Source organism: Erinaceus europaeus, chromosome 15 (genome assembly GCF_950295315.1).
Source record: "Erinaceus europaeus chromosome 15, mEriEur2.1, whole genome shotgun sequence".
Taxonomy (NCBI): domain Eukaryota; kingdom Metazoa; phylum Chordata; class Mammalia; order Eulipotyphla; family Erinaceidae; genus Erinaceus; species Erinaceus europaeus.
The window spans coordinates 65,092,081-65,115,814 of NC_080176.1; the positions used below are offsets into that span (position 1 = coordinate 65,092,081).

At 51.7% G+C, this 23,734-nt stretch overlaps 2 protein-coding genes across 17 annotated transcripts; both read right to left on the reverse strand.

The window, feature by feature from the left end:
• Positions 1-33: 33 nt before the first annotated feature.
• Positions 34-16,454, reverse strand: MBD1 (methyl-CpG binding domain protein 1). 13 transcript variants are annotated; one of them, XM_060173870.1, is made up of 17 exons: positions 16,289-16,453; positions 14,922-15,056; positions 10,172-10,286; positions 9,921-10,087; positions 9,746-9,828; positions 9,563-9,603; positions 8,879-9,025; positions 8,648-8,776; positions 8,421-8,492; positions 8,182-8,301; positions 8,030-8,098; positions 7,080-7,250; positions 6,525-6,821; positions 6,299-6,391; positions 5,818-5,952; positions 5,672-5,733; positions 34-302 (listed from the first exon to the last, which is right to left on the reverse strand). In XM_060173870.1, the coding sequence occupies exons 1-17, from the start codon at positions 16,318-16,320 to the stop codon at positions 233-235; spliced, it is 1,938 nt and encodes a 645-aa protein (XP_060029853.1). In that variant the 5' UTR covers positions 16,321-16,453; the 3' UTR covers positions 34-232. The 13 variants fall into 13 exon arrangements, with proteins under 13 accessions (XP_060029853.1, XP_060029842.1, XP_060029843.1 ...); XM_060173859.1 differs by lacking the exon at positions 34-302 and adding an exon at positions 1,114-1,922 and having other exon boundaries at positions 7,080-7,247; XM_060173860.1 differs by lacking the exon at positions 34-302 and adding an exon at positions 1,114-1,915.
• Positions 16,455-17,467: 1,013 nt separating this feature from the next.
• Positions 17,468-22,659, reverse strand: CXXC1 (CXXC finger protein 1). 4 transcript variants are annotated; one of them, XM_007515916.3, is made up of 15 exons: positions 22,434-22,659; positions 21,693-21,811; positions 21,488-21,588; positions 21,041-21,270; positions 20,778-20,957; positions 20,335-20,361; positions 20,012-20,257; positions 19,736-19,843; positions 19,410-19,594; positions 18,951-19,158; positions 18,761-18,871; positions 18,588-18,637; positions 18,370-18,466; positions 17,971-18,123; positions 17,468-17,889 (listed from the first exon to the last, which is right to left on the reverse strand). In XM_007515916.3, exons 1-15 carry the CDS (start codon positions 22,434-22,436, stop codon positions 17,743-17,745), a joined length of 1,965 nt encoding a protein of 654 aa, XP_007515978.1. In that variant the 5' UTR covers positions 22,437-22,659; the 3' UTR covers positions 17,468-17,742. The 4 variants fall into 4 exon arrangements, with proteins under 4 accessions (XP_007515978.1, XP_060029857.1, XP_060029858.1 ...); XM_060173874.1 differs by having other exon boundaries at positions 19,928-20,257; positions 22,434-22,569; XM_060173875.1 differs by lacking the exon at positions 22,434-22,659 and adding an exon at positions 22,190-22,264.
• Between the last annotated feature and the right edge of the window lie 1,075 nt (positions 22,660-23,734).

The window sequence follows — 23,734 nt, forward strand, 5'->3', positions numbered from 1 at the left end:
CCTCCGTCTCTGACACAGTGTGACTACTGTATATACTGCCTCTCGGCTGCAATTTACTATGAATTAGCATTTTGAGTCATTTATAATCCACCCACTTCGATTTTGTATGTGGTACGTTTCTAGATTTGGACTCCATTCCTGAATTGCTGGTTCAGCTTTTCAAGCACACAATAATCTTTCTCATATCTCTTTTTAGTAATTCTGTCATTTCGTCTTTTTTTTTTTTTTCTTCCTATGTTTCTTCTTTCAATTGTAGCTCGGGAAAAGACTCATTTTCATTTACTGCTAAGAGTTTACGTTGCCTGAAACAAACAAAAAAGACAGGCATTAGCTGGTCTGCCCGGACTTAATGTTCCAGGTCAGTTCCTTGATCTAGGAGTCCCTTCAATACCTCCCCCACTGGTTGCTTTGGGGAGGAGCAACCCGCACTTGAGGAATGATGGAGGCGATGAAAAGGTACTCCTGGAGGTGAAGGTCAGAGGTCGTACTGCCCCATGGTCCCATGGAAAAGAGCCTGATCAGTAACCCTCTGTCCCAGCCTCAATCTTGTTTGCAAGTGCCACACACCCACACGGGGCTCACCCCGTAACTGGACTCCCCTTTTTACCACTATGGAAGGGGAGTCAGCATGCCTTCCGCCTAAACATGCTTGTGCAAGTCAGGGGTGAGGGGCAGCACTTCCTATGCCCTGGAGGGATGGCCGCAGTGCTAGCGCCCCCTGGTGGATCTCTTCGAGGGTGGAGGGGTCGAGCCTGGGTGGATGGCGAGCTCAACAAAATGGCCAACCTCCAGGAAGCCCAGAGAAGTGATTCGCAAAAGGTCCATGGAAACAACCTGACCTTGGTCTCCCAAGTATCACTTTCTCATAGGCAGCCAACAACGCTATCACTGTAAGAAAACTCTCCAAAGAAACACTAAGTATACGATTCAGTAAATGGGACAAGAAAAATCATTTTAAAAATAATTTTAAAATATAACAGCTTACCAACAGAAACTATTTCCAATGCCTGTTGTGCCCTAACAAGGTTCACACAGAGGCTGTCTTCCTGATAATCTTCTGAATTCTCTATTTTACCATCAAATTCCATCACAAAGTTGAAAACTCATTCACCATTTGTAATACACAATAATGCATTTAATAAAATTTCATGGACTATATCTTTTTCATTCCTGTATCCCAGTACTAAGTACAGTGTCTACCATGGGTCAGGTTCTCAATACTTGACGAGGGACATAAAAATAGCCAAGACCAGCAAGTGTCTTCCTCCCCCCCCACCCCAGGTGGGCTTGACAGATTTTCTGTGCTTGCTGGGATCACCATGAAATCCATGGTCTTCAGTTTTGCATTTTCAGCAAATGCAGCTTTATCATTTATCCTCAGTTGAGTAGTGCGGCCCTTGGGAGCAGATTCACGGCAGAGTGGCTTTGTCAAGTGTCACCTTGACTAGGCTATGCTTCCCAGAACTCCCATCCCCAAAACTTCAGGTTAGAGTGAGACACGTTTTACATAACTGGAGGGCAGAGGTGAGGCGAAGCAGCAGCATACTGTTCTACACTCAAGAGGGTTGGTGCCAGGGCACCAGGCACTGTTGCAGTTCACACGCGTTGTCATTTATCTGCTGGCTCACCTCCTTGGTGTGGGCAGCAGTCTGGCCTGCAACCAGACCTGCAGCTGCTCCACCTTCCCCAGGGTCTTCCTTCCACTTTTCTAATTTCTGGGTCAGATGCATATTTAACTCTGTGAGGAGGGGCACCAGCTTCTTCTGCAGGACACCCACATTATCGGAGTTGGAGGTGGTGAGAGACCGGCATGGGTTCCACGCCACCCTTGCGGTTTCCAGCTCGTGCTCGTGGGCGCCAAAGTGTTCTTGGTCTTCCACACTTTACGTCCAGCTTCCTTTCTCGATTGCCTGCCCTGCAGACTTCAAGCTCCAGCATTAGTTGCAAAGACAATAGCCTACCTACCTACTCAGCTCCCATAATAGTATAGGATCAATTCCAATAGTAAATACATGTTATATATACTATATTTGTTATATATATACACACACTTACATGCATGATATCTACATATATACATGTAAAATCTTTATAGTGGTGTTTTTCTGATCATACCCTTCTTCACATGCATGGTACCTAGAAGCTAGAATATCAATCCAATTTGACTTAGGATATCACTATCAAAATTACCAGAGTACTAGGTTGAATAGCTAGATCATCAGGGGAGTAAAATACAGAAAATTATCTAGTCTTGACTCTGGCTTAATTAAGACAAAACAAGGGAAGAGGCAGAGAAAGGTGACAGAGAACTGTATCACAAATAAGAATAGGGAAATGGCTAATCAACATCTGAAGAGCTGCAGGACTTGGACTGCAGTAAAGCAAGGGAGGAGCACAGGATACAGAACTTACAACTGGGAGTCGGGCTGTAGCGCAGCGGGTTAAGCGCAGGTGGCGCAAAGCACAAGGACCGGCATAAGGATCCCGGTTCGAACCCTGGCTCCCCACCTGCAGGGGAGTCACTTCACAGGTGGTGAAGCAGACCTGCAGGTGTCTCTCTTTCTCTCCTCCTCTCTGTCTTGCCCTCCTCTCTCCACTTCTCTCTGTCCTATCCAACAACGACAACAATAATAACTCCAACAATGGCAGCAAAAGGGGATAGATAAATAAAAATATTAAAAAAAAAAAAGAACTTAGAACTTAGGGAGGCATACCCTCTGTCATGACCCTGTAAAACTGGCTAAGCAAACCACAAACCTAATCTTTTTAGCATTTAACAAAGGATATGGCAGGGCTAAGCCAAACTGGCTCTTGGAATTTGAAGCAGTGATTTATACTAAGTAGACAGGATCTGAGATCAGAAACCAAGTTCCAAGATCATCAAAGGGCGGGGGATTCAAGTTGTCAGCAAAGATGAATCAAGCTAGCAACTTTACTTCAAAGGTCTACTTTGAGAGAAAGGGGGTGGTGCAGAAGGGAGGGAGGGAGGAAGGGAAGGAGAGAGAAAGGAAAGGAAGTAAAATGGACAGGAAACGATTCCCTTTCCGATTTGAGAAATCCTATACAGCTCCAAGGCCTGGGGAAAAGTTTCCAGGTGAAGAGTGCTCTGACATGCAGAAACTAGGTACTTCCCAACTTGGACAGGAAAGCAAGCCATCAGTTCCATTCCTCAGAGCAACCACCCAGCTTTCAACTCGTCTGGAAACGAGTATTATTATATTACTGTGCACTGAATATTGTATTATAGTTTAGTGGATTAAAGAACAATGCCTTACAACTTAGGTTTGATTCTGCATTCTACCAGCCACTACTTACTACTGGATGGATATATATATTTTAGTTTCGGGTTTCAATGTCTTCCTAAAATACTGTTTGGCAGATCAACTAAATTCAGTACAGAGGAGAAATTCACCAAAATTCAGTTTCTTTCCCTATTCACATTACATTTTCAATTGCTGTCTTCCTAAGAAAATATCGAGAGATACAAGGTCTCATTCAGAGGCCAATTAAAATGAACAGGTTGAGGGTCAACCAAGATAATGTAGTCAGAAAAGTCATGATGTGTTTTTCTATGCAAAGACTGCATCATAACTTTTCTGGTAACTCAATAGTTCACTTGGAGACTGAACTTGTTTAGTCATAGGCACTGCCCCAGTTAGGAGGAAGTGATGTCTATCTTTGTCCTTTTTAAATACATATTTATTCCCTTTTGTTGCTTTTTATTGTTGTAGTTATTGTTATTAATGTCATTGCTGTTAGATAGGACAGAGAGAAATCGAGAGAGAGAGGGAAGACAAGAGAGGAGGAGAGCAAGACACCTACAGACCTGCTTCACCGCTTATGAAGCGACTCCCCTGCAGGTGGGGAGCTGGGGCTCAAACTGGGATCCTTATGCCGATCCTTGCGCCTTGCGCCACATGTGCTTAACCCGCTTTGCTACCACCCGACTCTCTATCTTTGTCCTTCTATCTGAAAATGCTGGCATGGAGTAGTGGAGCCCATTGATAAGAAAAATAAAAGCTATAAACATGGCCTATTTAGTGGCATTTTAATTGCATTTCCTTCTCCAGCCTAACTACCTCATTTTTAAAATCCATACTTTTTGTTCACACCGATACTCCTAGAATTTGCACTCACTACAGCAAAGTTTTTTTGTTTTTTTTTTTTACCAGAGCACTGCTCAGCTCTGGCTTATGTTGCTATATATGTGTGTGTGTGGCGGGGGGGAGGGGGGTGTTGAACTTGAGACTTTGAAGCCTTAGGAGTCTATAGCCATTATGCTATCTCCCCCACCCTCAACTTTTCCTACTTTTTCTTCCTTTCCTGCGAGGGCTTAAAGTGTTATACAGGCCTGCTCCTCTGGTTGGGTAGAAGGTCTCTCCTGTTCCTACAGAATCTAGCTCCAGGTTTTTAAGGCTCTTGGGCCTAGACAAGAGGGAGTAGGTCTGTCTGAGTGAGAGTTGCTGTGTGCAAAACGGAGCATTACAAAACATTTCCTAATTCTCTGTGTCTGCCATCATTTCCCTTCCACTATAAGCAGCATTGCTGTCATCATCTTGTGTGTGTGTGTGTGTGTATATATATATATATATATATATATATATATATATATATATATATATATATATATATATGCTTCATACATAGGGAAATTGTTTCCTGTTAAGACTCTAAGCTTCCTGAAGGTAGGAATCCATTGTCTCCTGAAGGATAAGCTTTCTAGGCAGCGTCACTGCACTCACCACTGCATCTCTCCCACTGCCGTACACTAAGCAGGGACTCAACTGGTACCTCTGTAATTGCCCAAGTAGACAGAGATGGAGAAGTTTCTGGCCAGCAGAAACTAAGCCTACAGGAACAAAGGAAGCCAGGTGCTAAGGTCTATCGCTGGTTGCCTGTGTCTGGGACTCTGTGCAAGAGATGAAAACATTCTGTAGGAGCAGCATTCTGTCTTCACACACACACTTCTGCCCCAGGTTGTAGGCATGCCATTAAAGGCACCCATCTTTTACATTAATTCCAGATTTCTATCATCATTTCTGTTAACTCCAGTGTCGTGCAGCTGCTGAAACTGTGAATATCCTCCACAGTCTCGGGAAAGGCTACAGAAAAATATAGCCTTAGACATCCCTGCCCTCAAGACACTCCAGTCCTGAGAGCGGTGTTCCAGAAGATGCAGACCTTACCCAAGATCACATGGGTACATATGGGCTCAGATCCCTGAACCACTTCAGAATCCAGATGGCCCACCCACCCACTGGTGCCCAGTCTACCTAGTCATCTTTTGGAGACTTCAAAGGTCTTCATGAACCCCAATGGTGGGTCACTGAATAGAGTTTTCATAGTAAGTGTGATCCCTGCTGGGTTTTCTAGGGAGCTAGGGACCAGGCTTGCCTTACCTTCCTTCTTCTTTCAAATATCTCATCACAGGGTGGTTAAATCCTCTCCCTTACCACCTCCCTCCCTGCCCCAGTGCCTAACCACAGCCTCAGGAGAAATTCTCTAGGGCTCTGAACACATACACCCCTTCTCGTCACGATCATCATAGTGCTGTGGGGCCTTTACCTCCCACTGTACCAGGTTGATTTGATGTTTCTACTTTCAAAATGTGGGGCTGACTCTCAAAACTTGAGGCCCACCCAGTGCCCTCCCCTCATTGTGCGAGGCACACCTTGGCAACCAGACTGCTGTGTCCCGGAGGCGGGTTCCACCCAGGCTGAAAATCTCCGTGATCTAGGGGAGAAATAAGTATCATGGGTCAAGATGGCTGATGGGGCTACAGCAGTTAGAGCAGGGTGGGGTACCCCCAGCACTGACCACAGGTGTGCCAGCCCCTCCTGCCTCCTCATCTGGGGCCGAGTAGCAAATAGGGTGAGTCTTGTGCTCCTCTTCCTTGTTCTCCTCAGGGTCTGGTGGCTCCTGCTTCACAGGTGGCAGGTCTGGGTCTACTGCCTGGGAGAGTAAGACATGGACAGCGGTTAGAAGGCAGGACTGGTCTGAGGAGAAACTCTCTACCAGCCAATCTGTCACTGTGCTGACAAATCCCACTTCCCTCCTACGTCAGCACACAAAAGCCTTCTCTCTGTCTACAAACCTTTCCCATTCCCATTCTTCACGCATCTTCATTTTTCTGTTAGCTGGGCAGCAAAGTGGGCAAAGTTAGTTAGTTGCCTGGGGAGGGTGGGACATCTGTCAAGACAAGCAGGGTAACTCTGTGGAGAGGCTACAGTCAGCACACCTATTGCTCTGTCAGGCTCCCCATCACTCTGCTCACAGACCAACCATCACTGACCCCCACCTTGCTGGGGCAGCCAGGCAGAGACACAGGAGAAGTCAGGATGGCTGTGCCTGGGGTCCAGTCCTCCGGGGTGTCCATTTTCTCTTGTTTCACCTGGGGCAAGGCCACAGACCAAGTCAGAACAGGGCACTGAGCCGCATGCGTGGAGGACTGAAGCAGACTTGGTCTCAGCTCCCTGACACGAGGCTGAGTGGGGTTGGAAAGAGAATAAAGTGGGGCCCCCCACCTGCAACAGGGTTTCTGTGGCAGCTGGGGCCGGGCCAGGCACCTGCACAGGACTGCTTGCCCCCTCCCGTAAGAACACAAGGTCTGTGCCAGGTGGGGGAAGCACAAAGCTACTGCCAGCCTCTTGCTTCATTGGAGTCTGTGCACAGTGTTCTTGGCTTGCTGGTGTGACCAAGGGTGGCTTCGTTGTTACCACTCGGGGCCGTCGAGTAGAGCTGGGCCTCTTTCGACGAGGATTGGGTGGGGGCGACTCAGGCCCTTCCTCAGGCTCTGCCCAGACACTTGGCAGCAGTCGCTTCTGTGAGGGAATAAGGAAACCTATGGTCAAAGGCATGCCACACTGCACTGACCAATGGGCCTGCTAAGCTCTCATTAGACCGCTTACAGCTAAGCCTTTCAGTACTGAGCCTGATGGTCTACTGTCAACAAGGCCACTGCCACCCAAGTTCATTCACCCCAGCACAATGCTTGTGAATCCTTGGTTGGACTCATTGCTCCATCCACCCACCAGGCCTGTCCACAACTTCCAAGCACCAAACCTTCCTTCTCAACCTACCATGGCAAACTGCAGGCATTGGCGCCAGCGACATTTCTGGCGCTTCTGGTTGCTGCCCCCGAATTTGGGTTTGTCGCAGCAGAAGTCGCAGTGGCCACAGTCCATCCGCCGTAAGCAGGCCGCGCAGGTCCCACACTTTCGGTTCTGGCGACGATTATTAGTGTAAGGCTGCTGGGAAATATGGGAGGTGGGGGTGGGGGAGGGTTATGCCATCAAAACTGCTCATGTGCTATTCCCATTGCTCCTCCGATAGCCCAGCAGGAAGGACTGTCATGCCTCAGGGAACGCCATTCCAATTAGGCACTACTGCTATGCTCAACAGAACTCAATGTCACTAGGACTGTGGCTCTCCTTCACTGTCTCCATCACACTGGCTGCCAGCTACCAGGACCAGGGTCTCTCCACCCATTCCAGCAGGCCTTTGCTGGTGCTCCATCCTCTCCTCCTATGTGGGTCCAGACCACTGTGTCAGATTTTCCTCTATTAGCTCCCCTAGAGGGCTGATTCACTTGAAACTCGGTACGATTACTATTTTGGTTGGCCTCACTGTCTGCTTATCTTATACTAGCTAGTAACGATGACTGTGCCTTACTGTTACTCTCCTGGGCCTATTATAGCATCTGCCCCCCCCCCCCCCCCCGGCCACAAGGCTTATCATTATGTCTGCACAATTTCACCATTCCCAGTGGCCTTTTTTCCTGTTTGGTAGGTGAGGAGAAAGGAAACTAGAGATAGAAAAGAGAGATCCCACAGCATAGCTCTACCACTTGAGAAGCTTCCCCGCTGCAGCTCCTCCCATGTGGTGACTGGGGGGTCAAACCTGGATCAAGCACAGTAATGTGTGTGCTCTGTCAGGTGAGCTACCTCCCAGTCCCCAGCACCTGCTTCTCTAGGTTAACCAAGTGCGCTGGGAGAGTCTAGGCTTGTCCAGGTAGAATGGTGCCACTCACTAGCTCGTCCTCGTCTACACAGTAATAGATGAACTCGGCAGGTGACGAGGGGCTCAGGGCTCTGGGGTGCTGTAGAGGCAAATGGGGTGAGGTCAGGGCAGGCATTGGCCAAGGCTAGGGTTGTGCCTTCCCCCTGCATACCATATCCTTACCAGCTCTGGGGACTCCGGAGGCTGCGGTGGGGGAGGTGGTGGCAGTGGCTGGGCTCGAGGGGAACGCTGCCGAGTAGTCATCTTGGGGTCACAGCCTCCCCTGCGACGGCCATGCTTGCTCTAAGAGAGTCGAAAGGGTGATTTAAGCTTCGTAGTACCAGGCAGACAGAGGACTGCCATTCCCTGGGAGCGCCGAAAGCATCTGAGGAAAGGGGGGCAGTGTGGGGAGGTGCACTCACAGCAGGGGGAGCCACAGTTAATGGAGGGCGCCGCTGACGCTGATGGTGGCGACGGAGGCGGCGGGCAAGGTGCTGGCAGATAGAGCAGGCAGGTGGTGTCAATAGATGCGCGTGGCATGAGGGAGAAAAAACATGAGGTGGGCAAAGCCAGGTTAGAGAAGACGTACTAGCAACTGCAATATCAAAATGAGTTCTGCCTCAGCCCTGGGCCCTCCAAAATGACTCACCCGCAGGCAACGCCGTTGGACACACTTCCACTGGCGCCTGAGATCAGGGCGGGGAGGGCGAAGGCAGATTCGGCAGCGCCCACAGTCCTCTCGAGTCTGACAGCCACGGCACACTCCACACCCTCGGCTCTGTGTGTGTGGTGGAGGGGGCACAGGTGGGGTGCAGGGGGTCAGGGCCATGAGGACCCAAGCCCAGGGTGAACCCTGGATCCACCCCACCTACCAACTCACCCTTTCTACAATCCGGAGGCACCGTCTCTGCTCACACTTGCAGAACAGCCCCGAGGCGACATCACGGGGCAGCTGCAGAAGGCAGGTGGTGCAGGTCCCACAGTCCTCAGTTACCTGGCAGGCAGTGCACTCCCCACAGCCCTCACGCTGCCGGGAATGGGTGGGGAACAGTCACAGGTCCGGGCAGAGTGCCTCCAGGAGTACTGTACCTCATGGGTCTGCCGACACCACATCAGTCCCCGTCCCCATGTCTGCTGGGCACTTGTTTGTCTCATCACTTGTCTCTGATAGTTACTGATTAGCTACCATCACCGAGGTAGTCCAAGTCTACTGGTCCCCTGTTAATGTGTCACTGTGTCCGTGGACACCCCATTAACTCCCATTACCATCTGCTCACTGTGCTAGCTTCCTATAAAATAACACTGACACCTTGCAGACCTATCACCACTTCTTCAGACCCCTGACACCCCATCATATCCTGTTTTTTATTTTTTTTTTTTAAAGATTTTATTTATTAATGAAAAAGATAGGAAGAGAGAGAGAAAACCAGGTATCAGTCTGTTACATGTGCTGCTGGGGAACCTCATGCTTGAGAATCCAAAGCTTTATCCATTGCACCACCTCCCAGACCACCATATCCTGCTTCTAATGCACACGTGTAAGGAAGAGGCAGGTCCTGCTTACCTTAAACTTCCTCTGCTCTCGGTTGAAAGCAATTCTCTGTGCTAGGAGAAAAAAAAAAGGGAAAGAGAGAAACAGAAAGCCAGTGTCAAGACACCTGACTTCATCGGTGTCTGTCTTGCCAGCCACTATCTAACTTTCAGCCTAATCTGACACCTCACTCCCAACACCCCAGGGGCCAATCACCTCGACAGTCCTTGCACAATGTTTTGAGCCTCTGCCTTCGGGTACCATCCCCTGAGAAGCTGATTCCACAGTTCTCACAGCACCTGGGATGGGAAACACAGGTGTGGAGCCCTGAGTACATGCCCAACCCTTACCCAGCCTTCGCTCACTTGGTTCACTTTAGGCCAACACCTACCCAGGTGCAGGGAGTGAAGGTGGCGATGCAGCAGTGGCAGTCTTGGTCTCATTCTTTGGGGTCTCTTTCCGGACCTCATTCTTCTGGGGTGCAACCTGGCGTTTCTTATCCTTGGCTGGTTTTGAAGGCTTCTTTCGCTTCTTGCTAGGAACAGTCACGGGATGGGTCTGAAAATGAAGGCCAGAAAGTAAAGATTAATAGGTGAGTATGATCCAGCTAGCCCTGCCTGGGTACCTCACAAAATGTAGTACCTTGGGGGTTGGATAGCACAAGACACCTTGCTTGAAGTCGAAGAGGGTGAGGTCACAGGCAGGGCCCAGGTATCGAGTCAGCTCAACTTTGCTTCGGATCCTGTCTCCTGTGGGGCTGAGGTTGGGCCAGGATGAGTTGACAACCTAGCAAAGTCACTGTCACTGCACCCATACAATCCTCCCACAGAGCTTGTGACTAGGCTTGCTAGGCTGACAGAATACAGGAGGCAGTATGGGTTCAGCCTATGAATGCTGACCACCTCAACTAACCCTAAGTAGCAGGGACAGAAAAAGTGTATTGGGGCAGGGGAGAAAACATAATGGTCATGCAAAAAAAAAAAAAGACTCATGCCTGAGGATTCAAAGTCCCAGGTTAAGTCCTCCATACCAACATAAGCCAGAGCTGAGTAGTGCTCTGGTAAAAATAAACAACAGCCTATCAGTAACAGCAAATATACAAACATTAAATATTACAGGAATGTTAATGGGCACATATTCACTTATAATATGTTACTGGTGGTATCCTATAAAAGTAAACACTAATATGTAATATATTAATATTACACACTAAATACATAAACAAGTAAAATAAACTATAATATACACACATAAGAGCACATGTAAGTACACATACAAACCATATGTAAACATATAAACACTACTACACACAAAAGAAAGTGTAAATTATGCGGGGAGACAATATTCTGCAGGTCTCTTGCATTTCTGCATGTCGCACAATGACTACTTGTCTCTTCAAGGACACCTGTACAGCAAACTGTACTGGAAGAAGAGTCTCCACACAGAGTGAAAGAAAGGTATCCATACTGTCCTAACATTCCAAGAGATTTGATTCCTTAAAGCTCAGGATTCCTTTCCTATAGCATTTTCTAGTGCACAGGCAGGTATGGGCTAGTTCTCTTCACAATCCTGTGGGAATTAGTTTTTGAGGAACCGGTACAGTACGCCTACAGCTGTGAGTAATAGTCTTCCCTCTCTAACCCAGGAGTCTTTGATATCTTGAGTATACACAAGTGTGATATACTTGTCTTAAGTAGTTAAAACTGATTATAGATAGATAGATAGATAGATAGATAGATAGATAGATAGATAGATAGGTAGATATTGCCTCCAGGGTTGTTGGTGGGGCTCGGTGCTGAATCCACTGCTCCTGGAGACTATTTTTTTCCCCTTTTGTTGCCCTTGTTCTATTGATGTGGTTATTATTGTTGTTTTTGATGTTGTTGATGCATAGGACAGAGAAAAATTAAGAGAAGAGGGGAAAGAGAGGGAGAAAGACACCTGCAAGCCTGCTTCACCGCCTATGAAGCGACCCCCTCTGCAGGTAGGGAGCCGGAGGCTCGAACTGGGATCCTTACACCAGTCTTTGTGCTTTGAGCCATGTGTGCTTAATCTGCCGCTCTACCACCTGACCCCCCCCTCCTTTTTTTGCCTCCAGGGTTATTGCTGGGACTCGGTGCCTGTACTACGAATCTATTGCTCCTGAAAGCCATTTTCCCCATTTTGTTGCCCTTGTTGTTACTCTTGTTGTTGTCATTATTATTATTGTTGTTGTCAATGCTGAATGCTGTTGTTGTTGCTGGATAGGACAGAGAGAAATGGAGAGAGGAGGTAAGACAGAGAGGGAGAAAGATAGGACACCTGTAGACCTGCTTCACCTGTGAAGCGACCCCTCTGCAGGTGGGGACCCAGGGGCTCAAACCAGGATCCTTATGCCAGTCCTTGCGCTTCACGCCAGGTGTGCTTAATCCACACTACCAAGTGCGCCACCAGGTGTGCATTACCGCCCAATCCCCCCACCCTTTTCATGCTTTTAAGGTTTACTTATTCACACGAGGTAGCTCCAAGAGACAGACAGAGAAACAGCGGTCGGGGCTGGGTGGTAGCATATCTGGCTAAGCGCACGTTATAATGTTCAAGGACCCAGGTTTGAGCCCCCAGTTCCCACCTGCAGGGGGAAAGCTTTGTGAGTGATGAAGCAGGGCTGCACGTGTCTCCCTCTCTCCCCCTATAACCCCTTCCCCTCTTGATTTCTGGCTGTCTTTAGCCAATAAATATGAATTTATGAAAGGAGAGAAACAGAAGGAGCGAGGAGCCAGGGCACCACTCTAACACGTGAGGCCCATGGGCTGGATCAGGCAATCCACTTGTTTCTCTGGCAGCAGGGCTAATTTCTGGTTCTTTACAATTTGTTCACTTTATTTATTTACTTTTGCCACCAGGGCAATCACTGGGACTCTGTGATGATCCCACTGCTCTTGGATGCCGTTTCCCCCCCCCCCCTTTTTCTCTGACACAGGAGAGGCACAGTGAGAGAAACAGATGAAAGAGCTGCAGCTCCATCACTCATGAAGTTCCCCCACTGCAGTTGGGGGACCAGGGGCTTGAACTCCAGCCTCTGAGCGTAGTACAGTGTGTGCTCTACTGGGACTGGGTGTAGTACCTCCCACCCCCTAAAGAAATTGAACTTATTATTTATTTATTATTGGACAGAGACAGAAATTGAGAGGAGATGGGGAGATAGAAGGAGAGAGAGAGACAGCTGCAGCCCTGCTTTACCACTCATGAAGCTTTCCTCCTGCAAGTGGGGACCAGGGGCCTGAACCTGCATCCTTGCACACTGTAATGTATGTAATGCTTAACCAGATGCACCACCACCTGGCCCCCAGTAATTGGATTTATTTATATATTTATTTATTACCACAGCACTGCTCAGCTCTGGCTTATGGTGGTGCAGGGGGGATTGAGCCTGGGATTTTGGAGACTCAGGCACTAAAGTTTCTTTGCATAACCATTATGCTATCTACCCTCCGCCTCAGTAACTGAATTTTTTAATTCTATAAACTTTATACAATAAATATGTAAATAAATACACAACTAAATATAAGCAGATCTAACTATATTCATAACTACTTTATTCCTACAGGAAAATGGCAGCTAAATACAAAAGAAAGTGGAAAATTTAATAACTATACAGCTAATACATTCTGCAACATAAGTCCATAAGTAATCCTATAACTTTACTTTTAAAAAAACCAGTACCTTGCTAATAAACGTTTGACTTGTGTCTTTGAACTTAACAGGCAAGTCTCATGATTCACATTTGTTATGTTCTATGAGGACACCCTAAACAACGATCAGAGCATTCAGAACCACTGCTCCTAGAGGAACCACAGGTTTGGCTCCTGCAAGTCTCTGGTCCCAATATTTTGGTCACGTGATCAGTATGCAACTGTGTTTTATATGGTTTTGTTTAATAACACCCTACCAAATATACTTTTCTTACAATTAACCTCTTCTGAATGATTAAAAACTAGGAACTCTGGAGGCATCATATAAGTTCCTTTTACCCATGTCCTGGGTATTTTGCTTTGTTTTGTTTGTTTTTTGTTTTGCTGTGTTGCAAAGCTTACATATAAGCAGTATCCCCAGCCTGGAGCCAAAGTTTTCATTTAGCTAATAAAGTAGAGAGAGACAAACAGAGAAACCCAAGACTGGAGTTTCCCCTGGTGCAGTGGCACTTGCATGTGCTATCAGGGTTTACACACAAACAAGCATATGTTCTATAGGTAAGCTGTTTCTCCAAATGTCATTATAAGACACAACAATCTCATCAGCACGTAAACCTAACACTCACTGCCTCTACATAACCCTTTTTACAAACAAAGCTTAGAGAGTACTTTTTAAATTTGTCCATACAGTCTTGATCTGCAAAAACTACCTCACATGCAAATTAACGTTTTTCAAAATGTATCACTGTTTAAAGTGTGAGCCATTCAAAACAAATTGGGATAGGGTGGTCTGGGAGGTGGCACAGTGATAAAGCTTTGGACTCTCAAGCATGAGGTCCCGAGTTCGATTCCCGGCAGCGCATGTGCCAGAGTGATGTCTGGTTCCTCCTATCTTTCTCATAAATAAATAAAATCTCAAAAAAAAAAAAAAATTGGGATAGGTTTAACATTTTCCAGTCCCTGGGTGACATGGTCATCACAATGCTTCTTATTATTTTATTTCTCTGGCCTTCACTTTAAGAACCCACAAATTTAATCACTTTTCCATAGCTTCATGATATACTATAGATGTTATTTTAGCATTTTCTGGAGGGTTTTTATTGTTGTTGTATTTGCCAGAGTTCTGCTCAACTTAGGTTCCTTGTGGTACTGGGGTTTGAACCTGGAACCTTTAGTGTCACAAGCCTGAAGACCTTTCTACATAACCATTATGCTATCTCCCCAGTCTTCTTAAACAACTAACTTCTTATACAATTGACAAATGTTTTCTTTCTAGATGTATCATGTTTTTTACTAACAACGAACTCTAAGCCTCTATTGCAACTGTCCTGCAAATCACATCTAAACAAAACTTATACATTTTCTGTTTCTGTCACATCACAGGCTTCTTGCACTTCTAGACAGCACTTGAGCAATACACGAGGGCTACTGTAGAAAACTAAATCACCAATAAAAAGTACAAAAATTCAGAAAGCACAGCACCTTGAAAAAGATACGTGTTTGCTATGCAAAAATTAAACAAGAACAGTGAATACTGACTTGAGAGTGCAAACAAATTTCACCGAGTAGGTGATTTTTGCAAACCCAGAACCTCTAAATGAGAAGGATGGACTGGAGATACGTCATTGTGCCACCACTCATAAACTGAACTATGCCACCACTGATTCTACCCTAATCAGGCCTAGTCCCCAACCCTGGCATTGCCATGGCCCACCCAGTACCTCTGGTAGTAGGTGTCTGAGCGTCCACAGGTGACACCTGACTTGCGAAAGACCTCACGGCGCTTCCAGCCAGGGCCCAGGGCCGGGCAGTCCAGCCAGTCCTCAGCCATGGGAGCCACAGGGAGGAGCAAGGGCCTGCAGTGAGAAGGGCACAAAGAGAGAAGCCAAGGCTCTCGTAAAGGACAGGCTGTGCCCCGGGCCACCTAAAACACTGGGACTTAGTAATGCTTGTCTAAGACCTGCTACAGAGTATGGGCCTATTATAAGAGGGGGAAAAACAAACAAAAACAAAAAAACAAAACAAAACAAAAAAAACCCCACTCCCACCACTGTCTGGGCCCCAGGAGCTGCGTTCCTCTCACTTCTTGACCTGAAAGCCCCATCCTCAGCCTTGGTCTAGGAACTCATCTGCATCCTGGCGCCGACAGGGATATTTCATTCTCCTCCTTTGTCCCTTCTCTCTCTCTCTTCTTGATTTCCTGACTTACTTCTCCCCCTTGCTACCCTAAGACCTCCCTAAGCCCCATTCACGGCCTGAGCGGTCTTCTCTCTCACACCCTCAGGCCGTGAGCCCCCCCATCCTGCTTGTCCCCAGCACTCTGTCTCGGTGTTCAGACCTCCCATCCCATCCCTTCCTTAAGCCAGGAGTCCCCGAACTCTCTTGGTCTGTAAGTCCTTCTATTCTCTCGCTGTCTAATGTCCCCCCACCCACCCCGACCGCTACCTACCTCAGTGTCACTGCCTCAACTTCCTGTCTTCAGCCAAAGAGCCCCCCCCCAACACCTGTTTCATACTCTCGGCCTGAAGTGGCCCCTCGTTCTTTCTGTTCTTCAGCCTGCAAGCCCCATACACCTTGTTTTCCACTTCAGCTTCTCCCCCAACTCACCCCCTAAACTTCTCTACTTCTCTCCCGCCCCATTCGTGTCCCCAGGGGAAGGCCACTCTTAGCTGTCAGTGCTCTCCTGACCCCCATTCCTCCTCATCCGCTCCTCCCACCAGCAGCCCAACGCCCCCGTTTTCGTCTGCAACTTGAGGGCCTCCCGCTTCGCCCTTCCAGCACCCCGAGTCTCCATTGCTCCCTCCGTAACCAGAAAAGCCCCCCAACCTCCGCGCTCAGGCTCGGATCTTCCCCCACCTTCTCTGGCCCCGTCCAGGGCCCCGCCGCCTCTCCCTGTCAGTGTGCTCGGCCCCCTTGCTCGCGGTTCTCTGCCTGACTCTCCCCATTCCTCCCCTTCAACGTTCCGACGCCGCCATTCCTCCCACGGTCGGCCCGAGCGCCCTTCTTCCCTCTCCGTCAGCGTTCTCAGCTTCAAACCTCCCAATCTTCCGCCTGAGTGCTCCCCACTTCAATTCCATGGCTGTCTCACCAGCTCGGCTCCGGGCCGGAAGCTTCCGCCATTCTAGGTCCGGGGACCCATGGCGAGGGTCCCACTGGCGACTCCCGCCTCCCGCCTTGCCCAGCTCGCCTTCTTCCTCCTCCGTAGGAGCTTCCTCCTGAGCCTTAGCTGTCTCGGCCGCAGCCGTTCGTTACTCCCGGAACCGGAAATCCGCTGCTGAGACTCCGCCCCCACCGCACGCCGAGGAACCTGCGCACTAGTCCACTGTGGACACTTGCCCTTAGTAGGGAGTGCACTGCACCTGCGTGCTGAGCCTCTCCGCGGCACGGGGCCATCGCCTGGGACCTGCTGCGCTTGCGTAGAGATCCCAGCGTGATTTCGTGGCCCTAGCGGAGACCAGCGGCACCTGCAACTGCTAGCTAACGCGAGCGCTCTGCCCTCCCCAGCCTGCACTCTTCAGCACCACCCTTGATGGGCGTGGAGGTCTCCTGGAGTAGACTAGGGGTGTGCCCCAGCCCGGGCCTCTCCCGCATCACAAGGCTCCTGTGCGCGCTCTCCCTTCCACTAGCTCAAGGGACAGTCCATGCTCCGCAACTAGGGGGCGAGGCAACGCTGCAGCTGACAGGGTCCACCCTGCAGCCCAGGATGGCCGGTCCAAGTGACCAAAGTCTGCTGTATCTAGTGATGAGACGGAGGGGTGGGGTTCCCCACACAAACTCTCGGGGGCCTCCTACTGTACCCATGGCCCAGAGGAGGGGGACGCTAAATCCCTGGTTAAACTCTGACCTGGACAACACAAGACTAGTTAACCACATTCTGGGTGGGCACTATATACACCCACTCCCAAAATGTGGGGTGAGGGCTGATGGTGGCTTGCTGGGCTGAGTTCACAAGTTACCAAGTTCAAGCTCCAGTCCTCATCTGCAGTGGAGAAGCTTCAAGAGCAGTGAAGCAGAGTTGCAGGTCTCTCTCTCCCTCTTCCAAAGATATGAAAATAAAAAGAGGGACCGAGAATACAAGTACAGATATCCGGGCTCTCCTTCAGCAAATCCTATCTCTACAAGCCACAGCGGGAGGAGATCCCTGCAGAGCACAGACTGAGTGCCATCTGTATTCCACCAGCCTGAAGCTGCTCCTGAACACCTGTGTGCTAGGGCACAGCTGCCCCAGGAGCTGGGCAAAGTGCAGAGACCATCACCAGTTACCTCCTTTAGTTCTTCAAAATTTTATTAATAAAACCGGGAGGAAAGGCAAGGCTGAGCAACTCCACAGTCCCACCCAGGCACAGAGAAAAGAGAAAAACAACAGAAGAAAAGTCCAAGACCCTCTGTGAAGGGCAGCCGGGCAGTCAAATGGTGGATGGGCACAGGGAGAAACTCGGGAACCATTGGAGAAACAGATAAACCGCAGAACAAACGAATGGGGGCATCAGGGTAGCTCCCCGCCTGGAATGCAGGGTGTGAGAACATCTGGGCCCAGGAGGCTCAGCGGTCAGCACTGGAGCGCAGGTCGGTCGTCAGAGGGTCGTGCTGGATGGTCTGGTGCAGCATCAGGGCCAGTAACCCTGCCCGGTTTGTCATGGCTGTGCGGACGTTGCGCTCTTGCTCAAACAACTCGTCCAGCTTGTACCACTGCCAGGGGAATATGAGGGGCTATGAGAAGAGGCTTGGAAGCCCAGGTTGACCCTGGTCTCATCAAGCAGCAAAACCTACCACGCGTACGCGCTCCAGGTCCACTTCAGCGCGCCGTAACTTCTCCCAACAGTAATGGCGGTTGCACTGGCGTTTGGGTAGGCGGCAGAAATCACCCGTGAGCTCAAAGACATCACGCACAAGGGGACACCCGCACACCTCATCAGCTGGCACCTATAGGAAGAGGGGGGTGGGGCGGGAAAATGGGTGAGAGTGGTGATACCGGAAGGAAGACAAGGATGGGAAACAGTGAGGGGAGAGGGAAGAATGGGGAATTCATGGGACAGTGGAAAGGAATGGAGAATGAAGAGAGAGAGCAAAGGGAGGGACAGGAGATGAGGCAGGTGAATCGGGAACTGAAGTGGTTGGGTAAGAATCAACGGAAATATGGAACTGGGAAGAGCTGAGAAAGAGCCTTACTTTGGGGTCTCGTGAGTGCTCGGGACACAGCACCTGGAGCCGCTTGCAGTACGTCTTACTCTGGGGGTTGTAGACATCACAGAAGAGTCTTGTGGCCCTGGGAGTTTGAAGGCGAGCAAGTAGAATAAGAGATTGAGAGGAGGGGACATGCTGCCTGTGCCCATACCTGGCCCCAACTTACCCTCCCTCCCCTAAACTCAAGTGGCGTTCAAGCTCACCCCTCAATGCGTGTGGGGTACATGGACCCAAAGGACGTCTGGCTCTCATACTGGAGGGATGAGGACAAATGGAGGAAACTGCATGAGTGCTGCATGCACTCCAAGATAGCACCTGCCCCCCACAGGCCCACTGGTGTGCCCCACCACCCACCCCCTCAGGCTGACACTCTAACCTTGGCATAACAGCGCTCCATGTGGCGCAAGGCAACACGTGGATTGATGGGGTGCCCGCAGGAGACACAGAAGATCTGCAGGTCTGTGTCGTCACTGTCACCCTCATTGCTCTGCATGGAGTGGAAGGGAGGGTGAGACCAGGCAGTCCCAGACACTGAGCCCTATCTGGCTGTGCCCGTACTCACTCACCTCCTCATCTTCACGCACAGCTTGCTGCTTGGCACGCACAATGATGGCCTCTAGCTCATGGAAGCGGCGCTCCATTTCCTGAAGGCGGGTGCGTGCACTCTGCTGCTCACGGCGAATACGTTCCAGCAGCTTCTTGCCGTGCTCCTCTGCGATGCAGGGGCTCTGCTGCCACTGCTGGATGCGCTGAGGAAGGATCTCATAGATGCGACTGCAGGGGCGGGGTGGGTGGGGAGCAGGCAGGGAGGGTGGCAAGCAACACGAGTTCAGTGAGAGGATCCAGAGATGACAGAACATGTGGGTGACTATATGGTGAGAAGATCAGTAGGCTACTGAACTGTAGGTGGGCGAGATGAGTGACCAGTGGCCGATGGAGGATGAACAGATGGGTGAACAGCTCACTGCATGTATTCCCTGGCCCCTGTGAGTCCCCTGACTGTTGAAACCCCAAGCGTGACTTACTTGGCTGCCAGCTTCATGCCACAGTCATCTGAACAATACTTGGAGCCAGGCTGGGCAGGACGCACACAGCCAGGCCCCAGGCACTGCGGCAGTGATGCAGGGTCCTTGGCATCAGTGCGTTCTGGGTGTTTCCATTTGTCCTTGTGCTTCTGCTTCTGTCGATGCCGCTTGTACCTCTCCTCCTTCTAAAGAGCGCAGCAGGCCAGAGAGGTTGGAAGTGAAGTGAGCCCCAGCTCCCTCCCTGGGGCTCCCAAAACTCCACCCCTTTTGGGCCCCACTCAGCCGACCCCTGCCTTCCTACATCCATTCACCCTCTCGATTATCACCTTCTTCTCAGACTTCTTTTCCCGACGTTTCACATGCTTCACTTTTACAGCCCTCTTCCGTAGTGCAGGGTCCAGGTACGGGGACTCCTCTGTGTCACTCATCCAGGGCTACAAGTGAGGTGCACACTGACCCATCCAACACCCTCATGACCAACCCACTGCCAACTCAGTTCCCAAGTCCACCTGCCATACCTTCTGCTTCCGCTGTCCCCACTTCAGAGACACTCTGCTTCTGTACCCTCCACCTTCCCACTGGGGGACGCTCTGTCCGCTCACCAGGCCGTGATCATCAAAGGCCCCTGCACAGAAGTCCTGGTACAGGTCAGGATCTAGCGGAAGGTCCTCATCCGAGAGTGGCTCTGGGGTAGCGGTAGCCTCAGGGGGCTCCTTGACTGCTGATGATGCCATGGCCCCCTCGTCCTCACGAATGCGCCCAAGCTTCTGTGATGGCTGTGGTTGCTGCTGGGTGGGCAACGGTCGGCGGGGCCTTGGCAGGGACTCTGAGGGTGTCACTGGGGACAGCTGCAGAGCAGAATCTCAGAACTGGCCTTGACCTCCCTGCCCACATGCCCCGCCCAGCCACAAGGGACTGGACTCACCGAGGAAGGGAAGTACTTGTAAGATTCCTGTGAGGACAGAAAGGTGGCCCAGGTCAGCCCCAGATGGATAGAGGGTGGCTCTACCCTAGTCCCTCGAACAAGTACCTGGTTCCACACACTTCACCCAAGCCCATTAAAAAAAACACCTGTCCACCCTCCCCACTCACCACCTGCTCATTCTCAGCCGGTCCCGCTCACCTTCACAGGCCTGGCCCACCTAGAAACATCTAGCCCTATTCTGCCCACACCGGGTCGGGTGGACTCTCGGGTCAGCTAGCACATCTCGTCACGACTCAGTCATTGGAACAGACCAAACCTCTTCCTACCTGACTTCATGCACTCAGACCCCCACCTCCAACCTAGCTGACCCATCATAGCCTCCACCAGCTTGTCCACCTCACCCTGATCCCCACCTAACCCTACCCAGCTCCACCCATACTCACCCGGGCCCGCAGCTGGCACTGACGAAGCCGGCACTTCTGCCGGATTTTGTTGGGGCCCCCAAACTTCTTCATGTCCCGACAGAAGTCACAGTGGCCACAGTCCTCAGTGCGCCGGCAGGCCTCGCACTCGCCACACATGCGGGCAGACCTTTTGATCTGCTGCTGCTGCTGCTGGTGGTGCTGAGGGCGGGCACCCCAACAGGAATCAGGGCCCACTGGGGCCTTGTCCGCTGGGCGCCCCCCACCCCACCCCGACCACTCACCTGGCTGGGTGCAGCCAGCAAAGGCTGCGGAGAGGATTTGTGGGGCGAGGCCGAGCCCCGAGCGAGCATGGCGCCCACCCCTGTCCCTGAGCCTGCCCGGCGCTGCGGGTCTGGGTCAGGCCTCTTGCGCCCCCCACCCTCGTCGCGGGGCTCGCTGCCATCTCGCTCGCTGCTGTCTCGGTCTCGGGACTTCTTGTGCCGATAGCGGATCTCCAGTTTGGGATCCTTTTCTGAGGGGCACAGGGAAGGGTAGGGGTGGCGGTTGGGGGGGCGTCAAATGGTCTACAGCCCTTTCTTTATCCTCTTTCTGTGGCCCCCGCTCCTGGCAGGATCCTCTACCACAGCCGAGGATGGAGCCTCTACCCCTCATGAGACACAGACCCCAAACGCTGCCCTCCACCCCCAGACCAAGGGCCACCCGACCCCGACCCCGACCCCTCACCTCACCTCGGCAGTCGCGGCAGTACCACTCCCGGATGGCCTTGGCCATCTTCTCAGTGATGCGGATGCAGTCCCCATGGAACCACTCGTTGCAGTTGTCGCACCCGCTGCAGAGGATGCATGCGGGGCAGTGAGGGAGATGTGAGGAGGCTCCTCCAGGGGCCCCCTGCCCTGCCCCTGCCCCTGCCCCCAGCTGCCCCCGGCCCCTCACATCATGAAGCAGTTGATGTCCGGCTTCCTGCAGATGCAGTAGATGGGCGCGTTCTCCCCGTTCTCGGACTTGCTGTCCTCCCCGGCATCCGGGGGCTCCGGGTCCGAAACATCCCCCTCCTGCAGGGGGAATAGGGGCCGGCCCCCCACGGTGACTCCTGAGCCGACCCTGCCACCGCCGGCCGTGCTCCTTGGAGACCCCGCCTCACCCTGCACGGACACCCCCTTGCTCCGCTTGTAACCCACGTCCCCCTGCCCCCGAGGCCGCTCCATCGCGCGGGCCCCCCGCCCCAGTGACACCCAGACCCGGACTCCCCGCCGTGCGCTCCCCTCGGTCCGCGGCTCCCGACACCCTGCCCGCCGCGGCGTCTCGCGGCTGCCCCGACCCGGACACGCAGCCCCTCGGCTCTGCCGTCATAAGTCCACGTTCGGATGCCCACGAAACTACCACCGCGGCTTCCCACTAAACTTCCATGACGGAGCCCCGTCGCTCCTCACAGAGCAGCCGGATGGTCCACACGCCAGAAAAGCAGCCTCCGCCGAGCGGAGCGCCCGCATCCCGCCCGCCCACGCCGGTGCCGGGCTCGCCACAGGCCCCCGGCGCTGCCCACAGACCCCGCTCACGATCCACCACAGGCTCGCGCTCCCTCACCACAGACCCCCGTGCGCCGGCCGACGGCCCCCACCTAGCAAGCCCGCACCGATCTCCGCCGCCCACCCCCTCCGCGGGCCCCGTACTTACCATCTCCCCGCTCTCGGCGCAACCCCTCGCGACCCAGCCAGCGACCCGCGAAGCTGCACAGACCACTCGGAGGCGTCAGCAGCCGTTGCAAGTCGGTCACAACTACTTCCGCTTTTAGACGCGCCTCCGGGGCACCGTAGTCCTATTGCGCAGGCCCGGTGCCTCGACTCCCGCGGCAAATAAGTCGCGTCCGTCTAGTGCCCCGACGGTCTCTCGGGCGCCGCCATCTTGACTGCGGAGGCCTGCGGCGGCCGAGCCTATAAGATCGCTGGAAACATGGCAGCGCCCTCAGAGGCTTTCCCGAGGGCGCCGCCACCTTGTCAAATCCGTACGGAGCCAGCAGGGAGATCGCTTGTACGGCCTTCTGCTTCCAGGCAACATGGCCACGCCCAGTGCGCGGCGTCCTGGAAGACGCCATCATCTTGACAGCCGATTCCGTAAGATGGCCGAGTCCCGTACAGTCACAAGCGACTCAGTGGTAGCGGCCTCATCGCAGCACGCCGCCATCGTGGCTGCCGGCTCCGTACAGAGGCTTGCGCTGAGGGTGGAGTTCGGAGAAAGCAGCCGCTTCAGAGCGCTGCTGGATCAACTCTGGTTCTTCCAGCCAGGGCCTTTTACCCGTCACCTGCATTGCCAGAACGCGGGCCGACGGTGCACGGCCTGCAAAGTCCTCCCTTAAGTCTCCTCCCACTCGGCTGAGTCTCCTCCCACCACCCGGCCCTGCTCTTCCCCCAGCAGACGCTCAGCCAGGCGGGCCGCTGCCTCCCGCTCTCAGGGACGGGGAAGGCTGGTCACAGAGGCTAGTGGCATGAGAAGGGGTCTGACAAGTGCAGTAGATTTAGATTTCCAGAACAACCGACTTCACCAAGTCCTCCCTGACACCCCCACCAGCACGCTGTTGAGTGGACTTGTATGATACCAGATGTCCACTTTGGCTCTAATTCCATATGGAATTTTCTCTTCCACAAAGTCAACTTTAAAATGAATTTCCTTTTAGTTGGGCCAGGGATAGATAGCATAGTGATTATGCAGAGACTCTCAAACCTGAAGCTCCAAAGTTCCAGGTTCAGTCCCCCACACCACCATAAACCAGAGCTGAGCAGTGCACTGGTTAAGAAAGAAAGAAAAGACATTTTGTTTAAATTTTGGAGAATTTTTAAAATTTTTATTTATTTTATTTTTGAGAGAGATGAAGAGAAAGAGACAGAAACATCAGAGCACTGCTCAGCTCTGGCTTATCATGGTGAGGGATTGAACCTGGGATTCTGGAGCCTCAGGCATGAGAGTCTCTTTGCATAACC

What these genes read in the sequence shown, in the direction of transcription:
- MBD1 (XM_060173858.1), bottom strand. Translation starts at nt 16,320, where the DNA reads ATGGCGGAAGCTTCCGGCCCGGAGCCGAGCTG. An exon ending in CCACAGAAACCCTGTTGCAG is followed by an intron (nt 6,392 to 6,524) that starts GTGGGGGGCCCC and finishes GCCTTGCCCCAG; the next exon opens with GTGAAACAAGAGAAAATGGA. An exon ending in TGCCTGGCTGCCCCAGCAAG is followed by an intron (nt 5,953 to 6,298) that starts GTGGGGGTCAGT and finishes TTACTCTCCCAG; the next exon opens with GCAGTAGACCCAGACCTGCC.
- CXXC1 (XM_060173873.1), bottom strand. Translation starts at nt 22,249, where the DNA reads ATGCGGGCGCTCCGCTCGGCGGAGGCTGCTTTTCTGGCGTGTGGACCA. An exon ending in ACAAGTACTTCCCTTCCTCG is followed by an intron (nt 20,258 to 20,334) that starts GTGAGTCCAGTC and finishes TCTGCTCTGCAG; the next exon opens with CTGTCCCCAGTGACACCCTC. An exon ending in AGCACTCACGAGACCCCAAA is followed by an intron (nt 18,124 to 18,369) that starts GTAAGGCTCTTT and finishes CTCTTCCTATAG; the next exon opens with GTGCCAGCTGATGAGGTGTG.